Here is a 20095-nt window from a genome sequence, read left to right as displayed (position 1 = left end):
AACTGAGACCGGAGGGTCTGTTAAACCAGATCTTTTCAAGAGAGATGGAGGAAACGTATACTTCAGTATTCACAATTCAAGATTGTTCACCTGAACGCTCACCTTATAGAGTCAAGAATCATCTAGAAGCATTGTGCTTCTGAAGTTTCGCTATAATTCAGGATCTGTTTTAATATATTATTCAGATAGGGACAGTTATTTAAAAGCTTTTCTTAAAGGAAAATGAAGATTTCAAACAAAGGGTTTTTGGATGTGTAGGATGTGATGAGGGACATGTGTGGTCCTGCCCGAAGCTCCGCCTCCTGTGGTTTGTTGTGTAGTGATGCTGCAGTGTGAAGTGACAGAACTTGAAACACAGAGAACAGCACAACACAATGTATATTAGTGTTTTATTTTTCGCTCTATGTGACTATTGGTCTGACACAGTGAAATTATGTGACCACAAAATGAGATGATGTACAGACCTGGACGAGACGATGCTTTTGGTTTCTCCACTTTCTGCTCTGTGTTGATGTATCACCTTAATAAAGCTGAATGTGACTCAACACTTTCTCGCAGAAACACAAACACTAGACATGTGCATGTGCGCGTGTGTGTTACAGTGAGGGTATATACTATAGTACATATACACACTATATATGCGTGTGTGTGTGTGTGTGTGTGTATTAATGGTCCAGTGGAACGTGATGAAGTTCAGAGTCATTAATGACAACAGATGATTTAATTGGATGTGAACGGATGGTGAAGTGATGATCCAATAGCCGAGCTGAGAGTTGAGTACGTGATCTTCTGCTGTTGTGTTTTTAATTTCTAAATGCCTCTTCCAGTGAGTTTATATTCTCCATCCCTCGACCATTATCAGAGCGTTTATAATAAAACACAAGTCTCTGCTGCATATTAAAGATGTGTGTGCACCGTCACAATGGTAACGGTCACCAGAACTCAACTTTAGTGATAAGAAGACAGAGAGATTCAATTCCTGCAGGGATTCTCAATATAATTATTGCCATAAAGACAGACAAGTGCATAAAGATGCTTTATATCCCACCATAAAAACATTTTCCCAGTAGGACCTGAAATAGTCTATTCTCCCCGAGGCCTCCCTGGCAGAAACTGGTCCTGGATCAGCAGCATTTGTTCATCCTTGTCATTTCAAACCTGCAAGACTTTCTTTCTTCAGCAGAACACAAAGACAATATTTTGAATCATGTTGAAAACCAAAGATCAAAGAGCACCGAACCCTGTTGACTTCAGTTATATGAAAACAAAAGCACTAAAACATGTTTTAATATATTGTTCTGTTAAAACATGTGACATATGAAACCATGTTAAAGCAAGTGTTTGTCAAACATATAAGGCTGTGTTTGTTCTCCGGGGTCTTTTTGTCCTTGTTGTTTTGCGGTTTCGCTTCGGGTCCTGATTTCTGAGCCTCTGAAATCATCCCTATACTCTATGTTATGTAAGTGTCCTTGTTTTTCTTTGCTGGTGATGACAGAAATCTAATGAGACGTGTTGGTTGTAACGGCTCGCCTCAGTTTGTTTGTCAGTAAACACGTCACTGGAATTTTATCTGTTTGACCAATAAACAGTCCGGATAGTTTCAATTGACAGGAACAGGATGTGGTGGAGGAAAATGACTGAAAGACACAGCGTTTGTGTTGACACAACACTCATCATAGCACTGTCTGACGGTTAATGGTTTTGCTGAAATGCAGGTTAAAGGTTTAGGTTTGTTACTAATAATTCTGCCTGACTGCTTATGTCTGCGGCACACTTCATTGCGCTTCAGTAGATATCTACAGTTTCATGTTTTTATACCAACAGTTCTTTTCTTTCATACGTGACTTTTGTACTGCAGCCTCTTTATTTTCAATCTGTTTGTGTCATTTTACTGTTTTTTACACAAACATATGTTCATAGAATACTAATAGTTTCATTAATGATGTGAGAATAAAGTTTTTGGAATGTTTAGCAATTGTTATGTTAACAAAAGGCTCTTTCAGCACTACTGCATTGTTTTTGATAACATTAAGGTTACGCTTAGAGAACGTTCATCGAAGTTCTGAGAATGTTCTGAAATGATTGAAATCTTGATGTCTGATTACACACTTTGATGTCTTGGAAAGTTTAAGCACAGTTTGAGACATTGTTGAGATGTTTTTTGAGGAAAATCAGGAGATTTCTGTAAAATCTCCATTTGTTAAATGTTATTCATTAAGAGATATTAAGAGATCTTATTTCGAATTGCAGGTACATCGTGATATATAATTTATATATAAGACTTGCACATGCATCTAACGGCGTGATTCTTTTCCTGCAGATTTTGATTTGTGATCAGTCGTCTCTTGGTGAAATCTTCTGTTCTCTTTGTGTCTTCTGTTTTTCCGATTGGTATTTTATTGAAAGTCAAGAGGACATTTTGACTGTAGGGAATGATGAAAGACCAATCAAAGCGTCGGAGATAACATGCAGGAAGTGCCCAGAGGATCCTGATGTTATATTTAATGTCTGATTTGATGTTCAGACATCATCAATCCAGAGAGAAACCAACCAGTGATCTTCCAAAGCTCTGTGTGATGTTGCAGTGGTACTATAAGGGCTAAATAATATGAACTGTTTCAAATTTGAATCACCTCGCTTCATTATTAAGTTCAGACCTTTTAACATAATAAAACATGCAACTGTATTAAAAAAATTATTTACATTTTTTTAATCTGTCGAATGCATCAATGTAAATTTGATATTAGAGAGAAAATACTGGTGTCTCTGTAGCAAACATGATGTTTTTATTTATGCTTTCAGATGTTTAGGTTGAACCTGTTTAATGCTATTGTTTGTAAATAATGAATTAACGAAAACAAATATTTAAAAAAAATGGACAATGTTTGGAAAACAAGTTTGACACAAATAAATCCAGAGAAAACATTACATGTGAAAGTTGTTCTTTCATGACCAAAGTGACATTGTCCTAAAATAAAATACATTGAAAATTAGAAACATCGAGACTTCAAGAAAATATATCTAGAGATGACACATAGGGGATAACAGAAAAAACTCTCTATTTAATCTATTTAATTCCTGTCTAGGACAAACAATTGAGATGTCAAAGAGATCTCATGGGTAGATCCCAAGTTCATCCCAGAAGTCACAGATGTCGTTTCGTGGTCCTGCTTGTGCGTGTGAATGTACCGTGAGGTTCATAACAAGCCAGCCGCTGTTCGGCTCATAGTGCGGCCAAGACGGGGGGTGTTGCTGCTGACAGAACGGGCTCATGTCAGTATGTGACCCGGGGTCACCCGCATGGGCAAAAGAGCCCCAGTAACACAGCATGCGGTTGGACAGCAGACGTTCGGCTTGAGTGAAAGTGAAATTCGCCACAGGAGCTGAGTCAAACAAAAAGGGGAGCTCGGCACCGTGACACACGTGCTGATAACAGAACGTCAAACCGGACCACACGCGAGGGTCGCTGGACACGTGATCAAACACGTACATCCACACTGAACTTCCAGACAGAACTCCAGCACGGGCCGATTTTCGGGACGGGCACAGGAAGATGTAATCTGTAACAATCTGAAAGTCAAAGAGAGATTCTTCATTCGGAAGGTTGTCTATCAAATGTTCCTCCTAAAAATGCTTAGTAATAGAAAGAGAAACAAAAAAGAATCCTATTGGGATCTTCAAGAATATTGACTTTTGATGGCAGACATGAGAAATCTGAGCTTAGTTTGACACAGTGATGACGTCTCTTCTCAAACTCTCATGACAGACACATTTCTGACATTTCTAAAGACCTGAGACGCTGATACAAATGTTCAATCTCATTGATGTCTATGTGAAAAAAAGGTAGATCTCATCCATGATTTTTCTCACTTATTAATCATTTCACAGTGTGATGTTGCTCTAAGAAAGTACATTTCTTCAGTCAGGGTAAGACTTGGTGAGTCTAATATACAGATACAATATTGAACGTTTACTGTATATGGCAGTGTATTGGAAGATGACATGTAAAATAAACCGACAGAGACGTGAAGTGAGTGTTGGTTTGAGGGATTTACTGAAATGATTTGAGCGTTTCGTCATGTCAGTGTAGGTTAAGTATCTCTGTTTGTACCTGGTAACCAAACACTCATCAGACAGAGAGAACACACAGCCCATACACACAGAATCTACCGCCTGCGGTCTCAAACGCTCATTTGCTGCAAATAAACCAAAACACACACACACATGCTGGAGGGATATTGAGTGACTTTCTGTCTGTTGTCTGAACGCTGCAGATTTTTGTCCAGAAGTCTCAGGTGATTTGATTGACAGGCGGTGGTGACCTTTGTTATCTCAGGTGGGTTTGCTGACTGAGACCAGAATATCAATAACTTCTGATGACTTATGAAACCACAGAACCAGACATCATTACACAAACTGGAGTTACAGCGCCCTCTTGTGGAGACGTTCATGATACACTGCAAAAATCCTGTTCAGAACCCCATCTACCCAGCTTCTAAACAACTTCTATACAATATATAGAGAAAATTACAGTATAGTGAATCTCAAAATAGCTAAAGATACGACTCCAGGCCTTTTTACCACTAAATCAAAATCAAGAAATGACTTATGTTTATTTCTTTTTTATGACCATTAGGGTTTTTTATGAGAGCACATTTCCTCCTCAATATCATGACGCAAAGATGTCTCATATCTTTACGAAATAATAATTATATAGGATTGTTTCTTTTTGGCATGAATTGAACTGTGATGTTCATTATTATGATTTTTTTAAACCTCAGGTTGGATTTTCATATTGGTATGTTGTTAGTATGTTGATGGCATGTGGCCCAGATCAGCTGCTAAAGAGAAACACAGATGACACATGTGTCACACACAGGTTTTTGCTATCTTAATGGGGACCTACCACAGACTTGTATTGTTATAATAGCCTACTGATTTAATGTTTTTTTATATATATATATACCCTAAACATCACCAAAACCCTCACATCGACCTTTTTGTATTTTAACATGAGCATCATTTTGTATGTTTAATAATCAATATCCCACAAAAGAGCACACACACACACAAACACACACACACACACACACACACACACACAGTGTAAACGTCTATCCATCAGTATCTCACCTGTGCAAGCATGTCCCTGCGGTCTGTGTCTTCATAGAGAGGCAAATATTTGCGCAGGATTTTGATGGCGTGCTGTTTAAAAATGGCTGTTGTGTAGATCATGCACTCAACCGGCGACACAGGCTCAGTAAAGACACCATACACAAAGATGATACCTTCCTCTGAGGTCGTCCCTACAAAACAAACTCACATCGTTACAATATTAGACCTGCATTCATTTACAGACATTGTGCGATATATTGTGTGTTTCTTAAGCATCGATTTAAAACATGATTTAGTTAGATTCGAAATGTAATACAGTATTACTTGTAAACATGTATGTTCATACGGTGCTTGTGGAAATCCCAAATATCTTGCAATTACAAATAAATCATTTATTAGGCAGTATTTGAAATTTGGTTGAAACTGTGAATGAGATTGCAAGTCGTACCGAGCAGAACTTTTATCTCCTTCTGCCAGTGTCCCTTCTGAAAGGCCGTCACCGACTGCTCCTGGATCAGCTCTCCATCCATATACGGCCCCCAGATTTCAAACACCTCCAGAAAGCGAAAGGGGTTCACCAGCTTCGAGCCTGGAGAAACACACGACACCTGCAGATGATGATGTTGTTCTTCACATGCAGGAGATGTTGAGAGCAGCGGCTGGTGATGTTCTTACTGGATTTGATCTGTGCAGTCAGAACCGCCTCAGGACTCAGAGACAGCAGACACATGATGTCCGACAATGAACAGTTGGTCATCTTAGCAAAGTTCTTTCCCAATTTCAGAGACTCGTGCCTGAGGAACATCATAGGGTTTCAAATGCTGACACGGATGTGTGGAGATGCATCGTGTGCGTGTGTTTACCGTGTTTTAAGGGGAATAGAGAACGGTAAACTCTGAAGAACGGCCTGTTTGAAGAGCGCTTGGCTGTTTTCAATCATCAGATGAAGACTGACCGACTGAGCTCCTGCACTCTCTCCAAAAATTGTCACCTGAACTCACACACACAAACACATTTAGTTTACACTTTTTATTGAAATGCAATGGCTCAGTGGTTGCTCTTTCATAGCTGGAAGACTTGATTTGAGTTCTCAGTTTTATTTACGTCTCAACTGAGTCTCAGAGGATTCTCTCAGGAGGAGTGTAATTGTTGAATCACATGAAGAGTACGGATGTATAAAATCAATGTCGATTGTAGAGATCAAATAATCTGGATTTGAGTAAACTTGATGAGAAATGTTTGAGCTCGTACTGAGATCTTCAATAATATTGACCTTTGATTAAAGACTTGACAAATCTGAGCTCAGTTTGACACATTGATGACGTCCCTTCTCAAACTTCGAAGACTTCTAAATCTCCAGATCCTTTTTCTCGGAGAAATATCTGCGATGCAGATGAGATTTAAGCAAACGTTTCCTTCTTCTTTAAATGTCTAGGGTGTATAAGTGAGATATAAAAATATTTGATCTGTGATTATTCTTTCTTATAGGTTGATAGGTTCTTACTCTGTTTGGGTCACCTCCAAAAGATGCAATGTTCCTCTGTACCCAGATCAAAGCCGCCTGCTGATCCAGAATCCCATAATTTCCCACCGCTGATGTCTTTGGGTCCTTTCCTGACACCAGAAACCCAAAAGCCCCTGAAGACAAGCAAAATCAGGCTTTTTTAGAGTTTGGTAAGCCATAACAAACGTGTTATGGATTGTGTGTCTCACCCAGGCGGTAGGCCACGCTCACAACCACAGTGTGTGTGAAGTTACTGATGTATCGAGAATCATAAAGCGCTTTTGAGGCGAAGCCTGCGATGAAGTCACCACCGTGGATCCAAACCATGACGGGCAGAAGTTTGAGCGGTGGAGTTGTGAATTTTACACTTAGTGGAACAAAGACGTTCAGGTACAAACAATCCTCACTTACCTGCCAAAAGAAATGAAAATGATTTCATGTGAATGAGTGAAATCATATCTACAGGAACACTCACCTTCTTCTCACATTCCTCAGAAAGGGGTCCGATGCAGGCCTGCATGCACGCTGCTCTGGGATAGGTGGCGTCGTATACCCCTGTCCACGGCGTCACCCGGCGGGGGGGTTTCCAGCGATACTCACCCACGGGTGGATCAGCAAATGGTATCCCATAAAAAATATAACACTTATCCACCATCACACCCTGAATGGATCCATCCTGGGTGATCAGTTTGGGCCCAACAGCACCGGCTCTGTCATTTTTGTTTTGAGATTGAAGGTCGTTCGTGTGCTGATCTCTCAATGATGTTCCTGAAGAGACGCTACGAATCAAAGCTGCCAGATTCATCTGTTCTGTACTGGATCCAGTTCTGATTAACATAAACACAACCGCACACAGTCCCAGTGAACACCCACCAAATGACGGCATTTTTGCCTTTAGTGTGTGTTTACGTGAGGTGATGGATCTTCTGCTCTCTTCTTGCTCTCTTCTGACTCTCCTGATGGTGAAAATGGGAAGAACTCGAGGATCCCAGAATTCTTCTGTCTGCACTTGTGATTGTAATTATAATACACACAACTGGGACAGGATGTCTTTTGTCCACTGTGTGTGTGTGTGTGTGTGTGTGTGTGTGTGTGTGTGTGTGCGCGTGCGTGCGTGTGTGTGTAACTAAAAGCAGTCGGTTTCCACTTAAGATCAAATCAGATAATATTACTTGGACCCTCAGTGTAGGGACTCTGAGAAATGACATTGTATTACAACAACTTTTTCCATTTATCTCTTAATAAATAAGTAGCTTAAAGGGATTTGTATACTCGTATAATTCTACTTGTTTTACATGATCACCATTGTCTTGTTAAATGATTTCGGCTTTATCTGTATTCATGTTGCCGAATTCTTCTTGTATTTGGTCAGATTTGATTCTGCGTTGTTGTTCTGCTTCTAAATATTCCCATCCTGATCAGGATCTCAAATCCCACAAACTGCTCAGGTCCTTTTGGGGATGTAGACTTTTTAAAGGAACATGTTTACATAGCTGCTTATAAAATAATATGATCATTTTGAGAAATTGCTATTTTTATTTGTATCATAAATAAATTCTGATTAATAGCGCTGCACATCTTTAGTACAAAATGATTTAACGCAATGTTATGACATTTTTATGATAAAAGATGCATCTTGGAGTTTTTAAAATGTTTATATAAAATATTTTTGTGTTTTCCATTTTCTTATTTAATAAAAAAAGATTTTGATCGTTGACCTTTGATCGAAGTTGACCTGCGTGCAGCGAAAATATAAAGAAAAATGTTCCACCGCCGCACCAGAAGGCGGCGACACTCTCCGACGGCCAGTGACGTATGACACTGCGTGTGACGTCGCTGCCTAACAGCAACAATGGCGGCCCCCACAAAACGCGTGAGAGAAACGCCAGCCAGCAGAAAAGATAAAAATAATACAAATCAAGGTTAGTTCATTTATAAAGTGTGATTACGCTATGTTATGGATGCTGGTTTTGCATTTGTTATAATTATCTATGTAGACTAGGACTGAAATATTGGAGATGTTTATATGTAATGCAGCTCGTGTGTAGAATTGAAACGACAAATTTGTTTCATGTTATTGGAATCTTTTTAATATATAACTGTGATGTTTTGTTATTGTGCAGTTAGACGTGCACGTGATCGTGATTCGTTTGTTGAATATATAAACATCTGTCGATAATGGGGCTTGTAAAAAGAAACATATTTTAGTCCAGATTTAGACTATATCATTATATTTTCTGATAGCACAAGCATCATTGACTTCTTATAAAGGTTTTGTTTGTCATGCAGCAGATGAGAGTGAACTGCTGACAGTACCGGATGGCTGGAAAGAGCCTCGGTTCACCCGAGAGGACAACCCGAAAGGTCTGCTGGAGGAGAGCAGCTTCGCCACCCTTTTCCCCAAATACAGAGAAGCGTATCTGAAAGAATGCTGGCCCCTGGTGCAAAGAGCACTTGGAGATGTTGTGAGTGTTTTAAAAACACAACCAGGGCTTCTTTTTTGTTAATATTTTGTCCAAACTGAATGTGTCTGATTTCCTGTCATCTCTGCTGCTGTTCTGTAGTTCATCAATGCCACACTGGACCTGATTGAAGGCAGTATGACTGTCCACACCACCAAGAAAACATATGACCCATATGCTATCCTCAGAGCAAGAGATCTCATTAAGTTATTGGCTAGAAGTGTACCGTTTGAACAGGTAAACTAGCCTTTTTATGTATAATATGAGGTTAATTTTGACCAACAGAGTTCACTCTTCTGAGATGCTGTGTCTGCAGATTGATGTTATATAGTTGTGGTGAATTTTTTTTTGTATAACAAAAAACAACAGATTTTGTAAATGACCCAAATTTCACAGACGTGCATAAAATACTCCCTTTGCATGACCGATATAGATGTTTTATAACTATAAAGTCTCTTGATAAATGATTTTCGTTGCAGGCAGTAAGGATACTACAAGATGATGTAGCATGTGATATAATAAAAATTGGCACTTTGGTGCGAAACCGAGAACGTTTTGTGAAGAGAAGACAGAGGCTTATTGGCCCCAAAGGCTCCACACTAAAGGTGAGTAAAATCTCTCTTTAATACAGTCATTTCTTATGTGATGTTTTATTTTCTCTGGCATGTGTTTTTACTGGCATGATAAATTCTCATCAGTTGTGTGTTTGTTTCAGGCATTGGAGCTTCTGACCAACTGTTACGTTATGGTTCAGGGTAACACAGTTTCTGCTCTGGGCCCCCATAGCGGCTTGAAGGAGGTGAGAACTTTATTATTGTGCATAACATTTTTGAAAAACCTTTTAAAGTAACATTTAGTAAACATTCATGTTTTCTTCTGCAGGTGCGCAACGTTGTGCTGGACACCATGAAGAACATTCACCCCATTTACAACATAAAGGTAGATACTACATAAATATTTTCTTTGCATTGTGTCTCATTCTTTTAGTGCTGAAATGGCAAACAAACATGTTTAAATTTCACCTAAACCAAAACATTCTATCTAGTCTGCCGACCAAAAGGGTTTAGTTTCTAACCTAACTAGAGCTGCAACTAACGATTATTTTAATAATCGATTAATCTGTCGATTATTTGTTCGATTAATCGATGAATCGGATACAAATTTTTAAAAGCATTCATTTTCAACCCTTTATTGAAAAATAGAACTGACATTGCAAAACATATTTCAAAAGCTTTATTATTACTTATTATATTATTATTACAGCTGGCTGTGGTTTACATGATGCATTTCCCATCAAGAAGCCTCTCATGGTTTGCTGTTTTTTTCTGGAATTTTTTCGGGTCTCTCTGATGGTCTTTCCTCTACCTCCGCTCTGCTTTTTTAATTTATTTTTTCTCCGCTATGCTGCGCGGCGCGATCAACTTTTTTTAGTCCTGTGACACACTAGATGCGTGGCGTGAGCGTCTCAGAAGCCTGGCGTGACCGTTTTTAAATCGGCTCCCATGTTAACAGGTTAGAGCTTGCACACTGCCTGCGTGAGACGAGCCGCACGGAAAACGCGTGCATGCTAGGAATTGAATCGACGCCTATTTTTCACGAGACACGCAAGCGTGTTGGAAGCGTTTCCAGGCAAAATAGAATAGGAAAAGATGTTTATATGTAATTTTGTACACGAATACATATTAATGAATGCCATTTTGATGTTTGAAAGCTAATCATCATTTATTTGATCGTATTTTCAAATTGAATTTCATTAAACCAACATCTACACGTTACGGGGTTTACATGTCCACTGTAGAAAACATCAGGACTTAAATCATGTTTATAATGCATTTTTGGAGAAACAACAAGTGAATATTGAAATAAATTATACATTAATATTCCTATTAAGTATGAGATATTATTACTAAAATGTTGCAAATGAATACTCCAATTAACTACTTTTTTCCATAAAATCTTCCTCCAAGAAAATGCTTAGGCTATATCCAATGAAAAGATACATTGCATTGAATGGGAATATTAATTTATGTCCATCTTAAACACATATTGCATAAAGTAAACTCGTGCATCAAATGATTACGTTACATCTTTAATAACATATCTGAGAATCATCTTAATACGAATTGTGGTTCGTATTAAACCCCAAAATGTATTGGTGACTGAATTATTTTTGTTTTTTACGCTCTTAACAATGTGATTAAAAATGGAAAAAAATATGACACACTACAATAACAACGTAGTCTAGTGTGTCATCTGAGTGACGGTCCAACATCAGGTAATAAAGCTACAAAACATTTGGAAATGTTATTTAAATAAACAGACAGCATACTTACTCATTTTTCGGATTTTGGAAGGTGTAGGTTATGTGAAAAAAGTTTAAACTTGTCGTGAATACAAGACCCTTGTCTGTCGGCGGCCTCCCTCTATGTCACCTATAGCAGCAGCAGCGCGCCAGCGCCGCGTCAGGCACGGTGCTGGTGTGCAAAGATACAGAAAACACGACGCAGCCACCACAGAGCTGACACGCAACAGAAACGCCACGCTCACGCCACTCAAACATGTGGCGCGCGTTATAGTCGCGCGATACAACGAATCGATAATGAAATTCGTTGCCAACATTTTTAATAATCGATTTTTATCGATTTTATCGATTCGTTGTTGCAGCCCTAAACCTAACCTTCTAACTGTAGGTTAAAATTCAGCATTGTAATTCACGTAATATGATTTACTCAGACTCTAATGATCAAGAGAGAGCTCACGAACGACCCGGAGCTACGCACTCAGAGCTGGGAGAGATTCCTGCCAAACTTCCGCCATAAGAGTGTCTCCAAACGCAAGCAACCCAAGAAGAAGAAGATGACCAAGAAGAAGGAATACACACCGTTCCCACCCCCTCAACCTGACAGCAAGGTACATGAAACCATGCCCACTGCTGAAAATATCTATCATGAGCTAGGAATAAGATATATTTATGTTTGTATGTTTATTTCTGCAAACAGATCGACAAGGAGCTAGCAAGTGGAGAGTTTTTCCTACATGAGAATGAAAAGCGACGTAAAAAGATGAAAGAAATAAAGGTACGAGAGTCAATTCAATTCAATTTTATTTATATAGCTCTTTTCACAATTTGCATTGTTCCAAAGCAGCTTTGCATTGGAGTCACAGAGTCACTTTCTGATGATTCAGCTGATTCATTCAATTGATTCACTCAGAACTGATTGACTCATAATGTTTGTCTGCTCATTTCTTGTCTGAAGGTGAAACAGGCTGAAGCTTTATCCAAAAGACAAGAGGAAAGACAGAAAGATTTCATTCCACCAAAAGAGAAACCAGCTGTCAAAAAGACCAAAGCAGGTAAACCAAACACATTAAAGTAACATACTGCAGGTGCTGATCCTGTCGCAGAATAAACAGAAAATTTTGTCATTATCAATATTAAATTCCTTCACATCAGTTCCTTAACTTGCACCTGTCACTCCATGTTGAAATGTAAATTTCAAAACAATTAGATTAATATACATTTGTGATTCTCTTCTGACAGCACCTATAGAGGACAAAATTGACATTCAGGCCATCAAAGAAAAGGTCAAGAAGGCAAAAACAAAAAAGCTTGGCGCTCCTCCAGCAAATCCTGACAGCTCTTCTGTCAAAGACACAAAGACGAAGAAAAAGAAAATCAAGAGCTAATTCTCATACTTCATTTGGACTTTCATTCAGACAGATCCTGTTTAAGCATGTTTATTCAATGTCATGACGTATTGCAACATTATGTTTCTCCGCAGTGTGTTTATATAAAGAAATGGGTTTACTATCGGTCTGCTGTCAGGGTTCTCTTTGAAACACTGCATGAATCACTTTACGACTTTCAAGAAACCGTCAAAGACGACGTTAAGAATTGAGGCATTTGTACATACAATTGGATTGTCACTATTATTTAAAAGGAACCTATAGAAAAGCAAGCAAGTAAATAAATTATACAATGAACATATTATGCACAAAATGTGTTAAAAATGTGCTCATTTCTCCCACACGAATAGAAGCAACTTAAAGCGGTACTTCACCTCTGAATCAAAATTTCCCCATGATTTAACTGAATATGGTTTTCTTCTTGAAGAATAATGCACTCGAAATTAGTATACCATGTATCATTGACTTCCAAGTGGTAGAATGAGAGTGAACAGGTGTTGACTTTTTGAAGCTCCAAAAAGATTATCCATCAAAGAACTGCTCGACACGGCTCTGTGATCTTAACAAAGGTCTTCTAAAGGGAATCCATGCGTTTGTTTAAAGGGGTGGTGCAACGGTGGGTCATGCATTCTGTCTTCTCATGCTTAACATGGTCAACTTGTCAAAACACGAGTTGGACGTATGAGGTGGTATTTCTGTGCTCGATACACTGCCCCAGCGTTCGTACAGGTTTCGGAAAGTTTTGTTACGTAACAACTTTTCTTAATTTCTTATTGGACAATTCTCCCGGAAAGGCCCTCAGCACGTCCACGCATCAAACATGGAGAGCGGGAGAAGGAGCATCCACACTAGTCACTTTCGCTTGTGTGCAGGAGAGAGAGAGCACCATGTTCACGAACTTCAGCGGTGTTGTTTTTTCGCTGCATTTGGGTGAGGTATGTTATATAAACGGTGGATATAACGCTGGATTTGGAGATGGTTTGAAACTGATATATGGAGTAGCGGCCCCAGCGCTAAAAGACTCTGGACATGCACCGCACGTAGTAAGTGAAACTGTCTGTGTTTTGTTGGCAATGTGTGCGCACATGCTTTAGTAATGCCCCCCCGCCACACGTGTCGCATGTTTCCGGAAATAATCATACCTGTCTTTTATAAATGTGATCAAACTAAAGACTGCAGATTTTTGCATTCTGTAAGTACTCAAGACTAAAAAGAGATATACAGTTATGTATTATGTTATGGCCGCTTTAAGAGAAATATCTGTATTGACAGCGTTATTAACATTGATGTTTAGCTTCTGTCATCTCTCGAATGCATGTGAACCAGAGGCTTGTTTTTCCGGCAGATTATTTGGCTAACTATCCCTTTGGATAAAGATGAGATTTTTATAATTTCACTCGTATACAAACAGGTTTGAGTAATGACGGCGCAGGCAGTAAACAGAGAGGAATATAAGCAGAATGGACGCAGGTCTGATAACCAGAAGAGCTTTGCAGAATGAACCGCAGGAGAACAGCGCTGGGTCCCAGTCCGGCCTCCAGTTCCAGTTATGACCTACAAACACAGTTATATTAAGGTACATTTGAAGTAGAGTCCTATCGTGAAAATTACTACTGTAGCCAACACATATTTGGACACTAGGTGTCCCGATACTTTTTTTGGGGCACTGTACATCCAAAAAAGCAGAATGTGAAAGATGTCTTACTCTTTCGGGCGTCCCGCGTTGAGTTACCTGTGAATGAAATGAGAAACCTCTGAAACGAGATGCGTCTTGGTAAGTGTGTTTAACTTTGTGTTTCACACTTACGACACAGGTTGTTTTCACATTTCTCTCCGTTGCAGTCGCTGCATGACTTATCGTTTTTGTATGGACGCACATCAGCATCATTTCCTCTGTGAAATTCCATAAGCACATACTGAGCAACATTTCTCACTGTTTTCAACTTCATGCTACGAGCATTTCAGGGGTAACACGGTGTAAGCTGCTAATCACTGGGGTCACCAATACTATATATTCTTACGCTGTAGCGTAGTTGCACACAAATATGATTCCAGGATGAGATGAAAAGCTTGTTCCAGCCACACCGTCCGAACATGCGTGTGCGGCACAGCCGACCTTGTAAGTGTCCGCCCAGACAACCTGCTCGGACAACACAAACACACTTTACTGTCAAGCAAAACTCCTGCCCTTCTGTTTGTAGTGTTTATATACTGTTATAGTTTTGGGTTAACTTCATCTGAAAAATCTGTCTAACATTGGTCAGCTCGATAAGTATTTAGCTTGTAAGTCCACTACGATGTTTAAGTACAAAACGCTGTGTACCTGTGTGTAGTGTCCACATACACCTTTGCACCGGTTACTACTGTAATCATAAACCTTGACTTCATCCACCCATAACTTTATAGCAGAATTGACTGTGAATTGTGAGTATGGATATCCAGCCCAGATGTTCTCTCCCACAGGGGTAAATGTGGGGTGCATGCGGCCCGCCTGTTGAAGATGAGGATTGTGTTTATAGATGCATTTACTCGCCCACGCCCGAGCGCTTATCGCCAGATCCTCATCCCATGTCTGCCAAAACAAGAGACTGGATCAATACACATTTCATACAGCTCCCGTGACTTGATTTGATCTCCAAAACTTGACATTTCTTCTGTGTTTAGTAAGTGGCCATATTTACCATGTATCTCATGTTGCTGGCAGCGGGCGCCACATTGGCTCTGCATCTGTTGTGTTCTTTGATGCATTCGTTGATAAATGCTGGGTCTGTGATGTCGAAAAAAGGTTCAGCAGTCTGAGAATGAGAAAAGAATAGAAGAAGAATGGTAACGCAGAGCGGAAAGTGCAAAGAGTCGCTCATATTTGCTGCAATACGGCCAACCATATAATAACAGACAGGAAATGTGAAGTGGGCGGTTCACAGCTGTAACATCACACAGAAGTGCATCTGCTACTTCTGCATTCTAATACACGTTTAGCTACCAAAACCACCGACTCTTATTCCACATACCCAATAGGGTTAAACCTATCCACCACAAAACTAAATATACACGGAACACTCATTCAATTCATTGACGCTTGTGATGGAACTTCATGCAAAATAATTTGAGATCTTGTAAATAATTCCTAATGCTAAAACATGAGGTTAGCCAATGATATTGCGTTGTGTGACAAAAATAAAAAGCATTCCCCAAATCCTGGTGGATAAAATGATAACAAACAAGAACTAAACAAGCAATTGCAGATTGAAAGTATTCTGCCTTATAAGAATGTCATATTTGTCAGAAACAGGAAATAGAGCTGTAGATGTGGTGGTTGCTTTCTCTCTCTCTGCTCTCTCTCTCGCTCTCAAAGATTGAAAATAGTTCAAATCCATGTTTGTATACAAAAATAAAAAACTGCACATTTAGAAATGCCTGACATTTCTGTTTTCTGCAAAATCCATCTGATGTTTCTATTGTTGGGTGGTATGAAAGGTAACAGCTGGGTTGATCCACAAAGATAAGCTGCAGTTGATGCAGAATAACTAAGGCACAATATAGTGTAGCGACAATGAGTCTTGGGGAAAGATCAACTCAAATGGATTGAATATTCATTGATTTATGAATATAATCTGCTGGTCGTTCATATTAAAACTCAATTTTCCCGATAAGGAAAAATGTTTAATTTAGTACAAGTAACCTCTTATAGAATTGTTTAAGTTATATGATTATTTCGTTTGTCCTGCAAACTATGGTCATAACTTCTCATTCAATTCTCAATAAGGAATTACTGCCTTACGAACGTCTAAAATAGTCTTAATTTTCTGATCAGGACAAATTAATACTTCCTAGGTTCGTACTGTTTATATCACTGAAATAGTAATACACTAAAGCGTAGGTAACGTTAATATCTTGGTTTCATTGACTTCGAGCATGGGGTGCAAATAACATATTCCGTTCACATGTACTTTTTGGGATTTTAATAAACACAAACTAGAGAGTATAACACTACGGTTTCACACAGAGTAAATATGCACAGACATACGTATAACAAAACGAAACAAATAAGGCACTAAACACAATTTTTCAGTAAGAATAACAGGAAAGAGAGAGAGAGAAGAACAACAGAGAGAGAGTAACAACGTTTCACTTCGTTCCTTACAAGAGACCTCAAGCAATTTAAATTATCCCTAAAAGGGAGCTCTTAGACGACCCTTAAATGCAGTTTGATTGTAAAAGGAAGATACTTGCTTTGTTCTGCTTCGTGCGTGTGTGTGTATCGGGTAAAATGTCCTTTCCGGGGCCTGTGGGGTGTGGCTCCAGGCTGCGTCCAACAAGGTTGCGGTTGCTAAGCGATGGAAGTCCGTTCTTGCTCGCGGTTATACAGAACTTAGTCAAACTCAGATGACCAAATAAAAGAAGTTATCAATGAAACGAAAGTTACAGGAAAGCAGCGAAAACTTCTTGCAGAAAGGTTTGGTCGGAGGTCTCCGGAGATGTCCTCCGAAGTTGGCGTTGTTTCTCTTTTGGCGGAATGCCACGATTAACGTTGGGCATCTGATTTTATAGATAAGATCGGCTATACCTCTCTTGTACGATGGCCCAATCGGATATAAGAGATCGAGGCGGGAAGAATTCTCTTTGTTTCGCGGACTCCCTCCTCCTGGCTAATCTAATGGGGGGTAGCGAAAAAAACCCATTTACCCTTTGATAGTTGGTACTCCTGTAATATTGCATCGTGTGGTAATCTCTAAACGAAATTCGATATATTCACATTTTTGTGGTTACAGAGGTACCAAACACTATGATTCTGTGCCTCAGGAATGCATAGATGTACAATTATTACCGTTACCGGCATACAGGGTTCATTGAACATACAATTAACGTCATGGCTGTTTTATGTATAGCATTTGAAAACATTGAATCATACACATATACATTTAATACAGTTTCCGCTAGTTGTTATCAATGAAGTCCTTATATCGTGAATTCTTTGGTGTGTGCGTAACTGCAGTCCGCGTGTGTTTGGGGGGTCATGTGTGTGCGCAGATCTTATGACTTGGGCCATTTGGGGGCCATAGGAGTCACGCGGAGCAGCTATCTCCTGAGGGGATCGTAAAACTGACTTAATCAATCGTTTTGTCCCAGACATGGTGGCGTCTTCAGGCTAACTCATGTTGGTATGCTGGTGTGAACAAAAGGCTGTGTTTAGCGCGATCTGACAACGCGCCTGCCAGATTGCCTACCCATCCTCATTAGTGTTACAGTCCCCCTTTTTGTTCGCTGATGTCCTGGGGACATTATCGGACAACCCCCTCCCACAATGATTGGATGGTAGGTGAGTCGGGCGGTCGGGCAGCAGGTGGTTGTTACACCTGAGGAGCCAGCTCGATGAGATTCGCATCTGCTTCGGGGGTGGTATCCTCCCTCCGAGGTTTCCATCGGAGACCCCCAGACACGGCCGTTGTGAGCTTGGCGGTGGAGATTCTTATGTCGTTGTATTTCCTGTACAGGACAAAAGCTAGGCCCAGGGTTAGGGCGTTGCCGAAGATCATTGAGACACATAGCGCAGTGTCAGCTGCGGTCCAGGTTTGGACAACAGGCGAGGTGTTTGGGATCGGCATTCGAGACAATGCTTGGAGGGCTGTGTCGAGGGGAGCAATGTCAATGAGTTGAGCCCCCCCTTTCTCAATCCACAGTTCTAATTCCGGAGCGAGGGTGAAATTGTAGTCTTTGAAAAAGGCAGGGATTTCTAGCTCGGACTGATACTCTTCACTCGGAAGGTGGTACAAGGCCAAATCGTCCAGGTGGAGGATGGCCCCTCGTGGGACCTGGACCCACATGCTTTGGTCCAGCAGGTTGATACGGGTCGCAGTGTCGTGCTGGTCGTAGATCAGCGTAGCGGTACGCACTGGAGTGTTGACGAGCCACCTGTCACCTACGATTTCTGCTTGCGTCTCGGTGACTTGGGTACGAGGCGTAGCGTCGGTAGGGCAGCGGGTATCACTGATCATAGGTTGCAGACCGCAGATTCCCTCGGTGTTGTCTCTGAGGAAAGGTTTGCTTGGGCAGAGATGATGAATGTCTTTAGTCAGGGTGCACATGTGCAGGTTCGGGGCTAGGTACAGCTGTGTATCGCTGTCATGGTACGCGACCACCTGGGGAGTGCGCACCTTGAGGTGAGTGTTACCTTTCCAGAAACCCACATTGATAATGTCCTTGAGTCGGTAGATTCGGCTTGACTCGATGATGGGTAGGTTAAGGAGGAAACCCATCTCCTTCTGCTCGGGGTCCACGTAAAGGGGAATGGCGCTTCCCAGAGAGTAGGCCAGGTGTAGTTGCAGAGGGTCTGTGGGTCCGTTGATAGCGGATGCCAGCACGTTTTGTACGAGGCTTAGGGGTATCAGGTATGGTGGGATTCTACCCATGGCTAAGCTATCAATGGAGGAGCTTACTTCCCGTAGCATGTCAGTCATTAAGGCGGTGACCAGCTGAGTTTGGGCAAAGTCATTCTGGAAGACAGTGACCAGCTGTTTCATGGAGTTCATGGTCTGGTTCAACAGGACACTGTGGGTGTTCAGAATTACCACCGTCCCTCTCAACGTCTTGCCGATGGTTTGTAAAGCTGCACTCTGTGTGGTGAGTTGCTCTTTAAGTTGTGGAAGCTCGGTTTGGATTTCGGCCATATGTCGCTTCACCGTGGCGATATTTACCGCGTTGATACTGGACATGCCAATGTTGAACAGAGTTCCGACGGCGGCGGCGGCTCCGAGCAATGCTCCTAGGAACCGTTTGGAGCGGCGGTTGTGTCCACCTAACTCAGCTTGGGTGACGGTCATCTTCTCTAGTTGGCTGAGCATGTGCTTGACATCGGCCTCTGCGTGGAGGAGAGATTCCTCTGTCCAGTGAGCACCCGCCCAGCTGTACTGGGCCATTGCACGGGGGTAGTGTGCTCTGTAGACGTTGCGGGGGTCGAGTCGGACGTACACCTTCTGGGTGTGTGTTCGACAATTTGTGATCAGGAGTCCGGGTTGCTCTCTCAATACGATGCCCGAGGCCGGACCTGGTGTGATGATGTCTGGTGGCGGCTGGCCTCGGAGTGTCTGGAGGCACAGGAGCATGATCCACAGTCGCATCCTGTTACAGGCAAGAGAGAGATAGGTAGGGATGAAAAGGGGAAAAAGAGAGAGAGAAGGGTCAGCGGGGTTTGTCCCAGGTGGATGGGACAGTCTTTTCGTTTCGGAGACGGCGGTTGAGTTTAGCTTGCATTGGCCCCTAACTGTCTTTCTCTGTTAATGGCCACATGTCTCTTAATCTGGTTCCGGTGAACCCATTTGAGAACTGG

General features: G+C 41.0%; 3 protein-coding genes across 4 annotated transcripts; 1 reads left to right on the top strand and 2 right to left on the bottom strand.

Moving 5' to 3' along the window:
* Positions 1-2683: 2683 nt before the first annotated feature.
* On the bottom strand, positions 2684-7571 carry LOC306892834 (crystal protein). The gene is made up of 8 exons (XM_079454151.1): positions 7095-7571; positions 6829-7030; positions 6620-6753; positions 5979-6106; positions 5791-5909; positions 5564-5704; positions 5134-5306; positions 2684-3570 (listed from the first exon to the last, which is right to left on the bottom strand). The coding sequence occupies exons 1-8, from the start codon at positions 7503-7505 to the stop codon at positions 3115-3117; spliced, it is 1764 nt and encodes a 587-aa protein (XP_079310277.1). The 5' UTR covers positions 7506-7571; the 3' UTR covers positions 2684-3114.
* An 828-nt stretch (positions 7572-8399) lies between these two features.
* Positions 8400-12894, top strand: krr1 (KRR1 small subunit processome component homolog). 2 transcript variants are annotated; one of them, XM_079454617.1, is made up of 10 exons: positions 8400-8541; positions 8909-9084; positions 9184-9318; positions 9561-9686; positions 9797-9880; positions 9964-10020; positions 11815-11991; positions 12081-12158; positions 12339-12435; positions 12623-12894. In XM_079454617.1, the coding sequence occupies exons 1-10, from the start codon at positions 8472-8474 to the stop codon at positions 12766-12768; spliced, it is 1146 nt and encodes a 381-aa protein (XP_079310743.1). In that variant the 5' UTR covers positions 8400-8471; the 3' UTR covers positions 12769-12894. The 2 variants fall into 2 exon arrangements, with proteins under 2 accessions (XP_079310743.1, XP_079310744.1); XM_079454618.1 differs by having other exon boundaries at positions 8453-8541; positions 8912-9084.
* glipr1a (GLI pathogenesis-related 1a) lies at positions 12169-15677 on the bottom strand. The gene is made up of 6 exons (XM_079454619.1): positions 15450-15677; positions 15092-15340; positions 14790-14908; positions 14576-14661; positions 14474-14500; positions 12169-14322 (listed from the first exon to the last, which is right to left on the bottom strand). Exons 1-6 carry the CDS (start codon positions 15651-15653, stop codon positions 14162-14164), a joined length of 846 nt encoding a protein of 281 aa, XP_079310745.1. The 5' UTR covers positions 15654-15677; the 3' UTR covers positions 12169-14161.
* Between the last annotated feature and the right edge of the window lie 4418 nt (positions 15678-20095).

The sequence above is a fragment of the Barbatula barbatula genome, assembly GCF_947034865.1.
Source record: "Barbatula barbatula genome assembly, chromosome: 4".
NCBI classification, from domain to species: Eukaryota; Metazoa; Chordata; class Actinopteri; order Cypriniformes; family Nemacheilidae; genus Barbatula; species Barbatula barbatula.
This window is presented reverse-complemented; position numbering and strand designations above follow the sequence as displayed.

What these genes read in the sequence shown, in the direction of transcription:
- LOC306892834 (XM_079454151.1), bottom strand. Translation starts at nt 7,505, where the DNA reads ATGCCGTCATTTGGTGGGTGTTCACTGGGACTGTGTGCGGTTGTGTTT. An exon ending in CTGAGGAATGTGAGAAGAAG is followed by an intron (nt 7,031 to 7,094) that starts GTGAGTGTTCCT and finishes TTCTTTTGGCAG; the next exon opens with GTAAGTGAGGATTGTTTGTA. An exon ending in GACTGCACAGATCAAATCCA is followed by an intron (nt 5,705 to 5,790) that starts GTAAGAACATCA and finishes GTGTTTCTCCAG; the next exon opens with GCTCGAAGCTGGTGAACCCC.
- glipr1a (XM_079454619.1), bottom strand. Translation starts at nt 15,653, where the DNA reads ATGGTTGGCCGTATTGCAGCAAATATGAGCGACTCTTTGCACTTTCCG. An exon ending in GTGTGCAACTACGCTACAGC is followed by an intron (nt 14,662 to 14,789) that starts GTAAGAATATAT and finishes GGAATTTCACAG; the next exon opens with AGGAAATGATGCTGATGTGC. An exon ending in ATGTGAAAACAACCTGTGTC is followed by an intron (nt 14,501 to 14,575) that starts GTAAGTGTGAAA and finishes TTTCATTCACAG; the next exon opens with GTAACTCAACGCGGGACGCC.
- krr1 (XM_079454617.1), top strand. Translation starts at nt 8,472, where the DNA reads ATGGCGGCCCCCACAAAACGCGTGAGAGAAACGCCAGCCAGCAGAAAA. An exon ending in TAAAAATAATACAAATCAAG is followed by an intron (nt 8,542 to 8,908) that starts GTTAGTTCATTT and finishes TTTGTCATGCAG; the next exon opens with CAGATGAGAGTGAACTGCTG. An exon ending in TGTCAAAAAGACCAAAGCAG is followed by an intron (nt 12,436 to 12,622) that starts GTAAACCAAACA and finishes CTCTTCTGACAG; the next exon opens with CACCTATAGAGGACAAAATT.